Raw genomic sequence first — 5,161 nt, 5'->3', positions numbered from 1 at the left:
ACCAAAGGTTATCAACATGTTGCCCTTATCGTTGAAAGCGAAATCGTGGGATAGAGAATGGAAAGCGAAGCTTTGCCCGGAGTTTATCGAGGGAATTTATACTCTGATCCGTCAAACACTAACAACATTGATAAGGCTTATCAGAGGTATCAACAAACAAACAGTAGCTATGGCTGCGATGGCAAGCGGCGTGGCGGAGCAAAAGGTGTCTGCACTCGATATACTATAATTAATATGCAATAATGACATATGGCTCCAAGCACACCCACTCGATACACATGACAAGCCACCCAAATGACTTTGTTGAACAGGCAGGTACAGTGAAATCTCCCTAAACGGACAGCTCTTGAAAAAGCTTTTTTGGTAGAGGGGTAGAGGGCTTTCACCGTAGCTGAAATACTAAGAGACACGCAACGTACCTCATCAAGATAATCGATATAATAATGAGGCAGGCAGGTTGATCAATTTGTGCTTTATTGAGAATACACTTTCAATTTAAGGCGCTACAGAAAAACTGTCTCAACATCGAGATATACATATATACTATATAGACATAATCATGTAATATTGTCACCGGAATTGCCGACATTTAAATGCCCTACATTGGTTTAACCATAACATTATATACACGCACATGCATTCGCACACACATTCATCGATCGGGATAATTGTTCGCTCCCGGGGATATTGTCCGTCCTACATCATCTTCTTCTTGTTTCTGGGTGGTATTGCAATGGTTGGAATCCTTTTGGAATCAATTTACAGGCCAGATTCCAGCTGGGCGGCTGCTCATCTGGACAATTTCAATTAAAAGAACACTACAATCCAGAACTAGTTTCCGCACCCAGAACGTATTTGTTATAGCCCTGGTTCATTTGCTCCAACAGAATGAAGGTCAACACCGTGTGTGGTCCCAGGCGGCAGTAGTAGGGTGTGAAGCCCTTCCACAAGGCAAATACACCCTCCTGGCGAGCCACGCGGAGCAGGACGTCCGCAGTGCCACGGTACTCCGGCTTGCCATCGACCGTCTTCATGTTCTGAATACGCGTCTTTGCAATATCCAGCGGCATAGAAGTCATGGTGGTCAGCAGACCGCTCAACATGCTGGCGCAGAAGTGTAGCTTGATGCCCTCGTTCATCTGCAGCGGTCCTTCGTGGAAGTAATTCTTGAACTGCGAGTAACTGGCCAGCTGGGTCATGTTCACGACCATGGCCCTTCCCACAGTTGGCAGACTGCCACGCCAGAGCGCTGTTAGACCCTCCTCGCGGGTAATCCTCGTCAGCGCATTGGCTACATTCGTGTAGTTGCGTCGCTCCGCAATCGGCAGGCGGCCGTCGGAGGTCATACGCACTAGAGCTACCTCGGCCGGGGTTCCAATGAAGGCGCCGCAAGCTCCAGCAATAGTTCCCATGGCCATGCTGTCTACCACATTGGGGTTCCTGTCGAAACGCTCCTTATAGAGGTCGTTCAGATAGGTGTACATGCCCAGACGCCCGGTGGTGTAGGTGGCCTGACGCAACAGAGCAGCACCAATGCCCTTGTAGAGAGCCAGGGGTCCCTCCCGGCTGACAATCTGCTGGATGCAGTGAAAGGAGTTGCGGAACTCCTTCTTGCCGCCACCGACCCCAGAGATCTGCATTCGTGTCTTCACCTTGAAAGCACAGAGAGAGAGATTGGGATTATAATCTCTTCAAAAATTAGCTGGAGCATTTGTTATCCACAAATCAATTGATTTCTCACTCACCAAGTCCAGGGGCTGGACAACCATTGTGGCTCCCATACCGGAGAGACCTCCAAACAGAAATTTGATAGCATTGGGGGCGCTCTTCTTGGCAGACACCTCCGCGGGTTTTGCGGCGTCGTTGCTCATATTTGCTGTTTCTTTTTCGCTACTCCCGGGCGATTACACAACACGAAATGTTTTGATTAAATGCAGTGCTGGGGCTGGGGCTCTGGCTGTGCCTCTGTCTGTGTCTGTGTCTGGGGCTCGCAGTTCTCTGTCGATTCCAATTTCCAGTTGTAGTTGCTGCTGCCCTCGTTGCTGCTGTTGCACTGAGAACCCTGCTGGGAATGTTGTCGAACACGCGCCGCGTACTGCTGCCCGGTCGCACAATTAATAAGTTTTCCTTACGCACAGAGACCAGCTGATACGGGTGCTATAGGTGTTGGTAGTGCTTCTGGCGTAGCCAACAACGCTTCCTCGTTTTATTTTTGCTTTCTCTCTGTGCTTGGCACTTGGCAGAGAAACCGCGAGCCGAATGTGATTCAATGTCAATGCACGTCACACACACGTCCGCCTCTCTCCCACTGTCAGAGACAGCCTGTTGCTTCACTGAGGCGCCACTTTTCGGGCACTTGCACGTGTTTCGGGTGTGAGGCCACTATTGCAATTTGTCTGCTTGGTTTATAAATATTTCTGCATTTAAACCGAAATAAAACGCACTGGCAACAGAAATACATGTGATGACGAAAGTGGGTTGTGTTGTTGTTTCTGCCCAGCTGATGACGTGTGTAGAGCGGCGGCGCGGGAGAGCGCAAGGGTTGCCATCCATTCGAACATACGATTTATTAAAACTAAGATTTAGTAAAATGGCTTGATTCTTAGAAAATAGTATCAAATATTGTGTTTCACTATAAAATATTACTGACTTGATTTGGACTCAAACTGATTTTGAAATATTGTTTCGCTAATTTTGAAACAATTGTAAAAGCGTAGGTGGCTCTCGTTTGGTGCCTGACAACTCTACGAGCTCTCTCTCTCTCTCTCTCTCAGAGAGTCTCGTCGGTGTTGTTAAACGCCAAACAGCTGCTACGTTCAAGGGAAGAGCGCAGAATACCCTACACCGCCCGACGCTCTATACCTTTTGTTTACAGTAATTGTTCGTGTAACTCACAGTTATATTTTCAATATCTTTCTTCTTTTGTTTTTGCATAGTAAAATCTACTGCAAAGCGAATGTGTATAACACCTTCAATGTCGATACGTAGTACATGCAAATGTACAAAGATCGTGTGTTCATGTGTACGTACATATGTTTTCCTTATCATATTTGTTGCCTTATCGGGGAATGGCAAACATGTTTGCTGCGTTTTTATCGTAATTGCGCTAATCAGACTGTAAATTGGGTATTGCTGCGCTGATTGGGTATTTTGATGTTTCTGATTCGTTTAGACGCTAATGGAATGTGCAGTTCTCCCATAAACAGCTGTGCATAGCGAATTTGCTTTATTAAGATCCAAGGTCAAAACGGCATTTCACTATTTTCATATAAGAAAAGTATGCTCAATGGAAGTCATCAAATACAAATAATATTACAGATATGAGGTTTGAGCTCACCCTATTTTGGCCACAGTTAAAACAGTTTATTGTCCTGCTTATTTTTTGGATATTTAACTGCCTACCTATATACGAATTTTTCTCTCCCACTGTTGGGGGAGATCGTCAAGGCATTCCATTGATGATAATCTCCTTGAATTTCCGAAAATGACAGATAATGAATGTCGCACAACATAAGCATTATCATTAAATCGCTCTCGATACATACATATCTCCATGTAGAATTCAGTCAGGCAGGCAGGATTCATCGAAGCCGCCGCATCCATTCAAGCGCATTACGCGCATTCGCTTCACTCATCACTTGGTCCTGGTCTCGGTCTCGGTCCTGGACCTGGCCTTCGTCTTCATTCAATCAGAGGAGACTCAACAGATTGCCTGTCGTTTGCCTGCCATTGAAGCTGAAGCAATTCCAATTCAATTTTAGCTGCAATGACGACGACAACTCTGGCTCGAAGAGGGATTTTCGCATTCTGTAAAAAATGAAATGGGGACAACGTGCTGGGCAGGAGGAGGAGTGTTCTGTGGTGGTGCTCACTCTGTGGCACTCTGTAGTGGGATGAAGGACGAGCGAGCACATTGTAAGCAATCAGTGGAAAGGCAGCCATCACATCGCGTAGCAGGGCGGAGAAAAGCAAAATCTCGAGCTGTCAAGAGGGGCTATAGATAAAAACTACAGCCCATACAAGGCACTACATACATACATGTATAAGTTACGTGCGGAAAAGTCCGGGCTACGGCTAATATGCTCCTCGAGTGGAGCCACATTTACAGCCACCCTCAACCACACACACACACACACACACACACAAGCAACCGGTGTGAAGGACACTGTAAGTGAAACTAAACGCTTGGACGTACCTTAACCAAAGCCAGCTATGAATGCTGGGACCCCTGGGCATATAAACTTTGTACATTCGTTTGGGACATCCAATGGGAGGGCAGAATCTTGAAACAGTAGGACACTCTTGTCCAGGTTTTCTTTAAGACTACATTTAAAGACCAAGACCATGTATAAGACCCGGCCTCTTAGTGCCTAAGCAATTCTAAACGAATACCTAAAGATATTCAACAAAATTCTAGGTATTGACTTTCTTAGATTTCCACCCGACAGCCGCACTATCAGAGCATCTTTGAGTGGTGCACATCATCGAGTGCATCCAATCTGAAGGGTTGCTGAATGGTTGAGCCATCAATGGCGCCTTCCCCACCGGATTATTTGGTCGAAGGAGCTGAACCTGGCTGGCCTGGCATCGTTCATCTGACGTTAGCCGGCCAATCAATAAAATTTCACGCTGCTGTAATCAAAGCATGTGACATTAGCGTAAAGTTGAATGAATCCCAGTTTCAGTTTTCCTGCCAGCACCCATGTTCAGGGCAGACACGGGCCATGAGCTGGTCGGGGGAATGAAGCCTGGGTTAGGCTTTTGTGTGAAATGCTAAAATGATAAGGTCGCTCGTTATAGACTCGGCAGTACCTCCCTTCGAGCCCTCGCCCGACTGAGCAGCAGTGCCACACAAAGCCGAGTAGAATCAACAGTTTGTCGTCGAGTCGCCCCCGTCACATGCTAATTTTAACAGAGTGCCGTGCCACAGAGTGCCATGGAAAGTGTAACGATGGGGACGGTGGGGCTGGCGGGAATGAAGGTTGTGGGTAGGGCTCACAAAAGCGCTGCCAGCGAAGTTCACCTGCAAGTTTGTGGTAGATTTATTTTTGTGCAGCGCGTTTAGTGATGCGTTAGAGTTTCCACCGGGCCTGCGGGGGCTGGAAAATCACGCCAGTGGATGGGGTAGGCAGGGGACCGGTTTTTGGCAACGGCAAAGTTG

The 5,161-nt window shown here is 47.1% G+C and overlaps 1 protein-coding gene across 1 annotated transcript; it reads right to left on the bottom strand.

Annotated features, from left to right (window-relative positions):
• Window positions 1-455: 455 nt before the first annotated feature.
• On the bottom strand, window positions 456-2,489 carry LOC117585847 (mitochondrial 2-oxoglutarate/malate carrier protein). Its single transcript, XM_034275591.1, has 2 exons — window positions 1,746-2,489; window positions 456-1,652 (listed from the first exon to the last, which is right to left on the bottom strand). The coding sequence occupies exons 1-2, from the start codon at window positions 1,869-1,871 to the stop codon at window positions 819-821; spliced, it is 960 nt and encodes a 319-aa protein (XP_034131482.1). The 5' UTR covers window positions 1,872-2,489; the 3' UTR covers window positions 456-818.
• Between the last annotated feature and the right edge of the window lie 2,672 nt (window positions 2,490-5,161).

The sequence above is a fragment of the Drosophila guanche genome, unplaced genomic scaffold (genome assembly GCF_900245975.1).
Source record: "Drosophila guanche unplaced genomic scaffold, DGUA_6, whole genome shotgun sequence".
Lineage (NCBI taxonomy): Eukaryota > Metazoa > Arthropoda > Insecta > Diptera > Drosophilidae > Drosophila > Drosophila guanche.
This window is presented reverse-complemented; position numbering and strand designations above follow the sequence as displayed.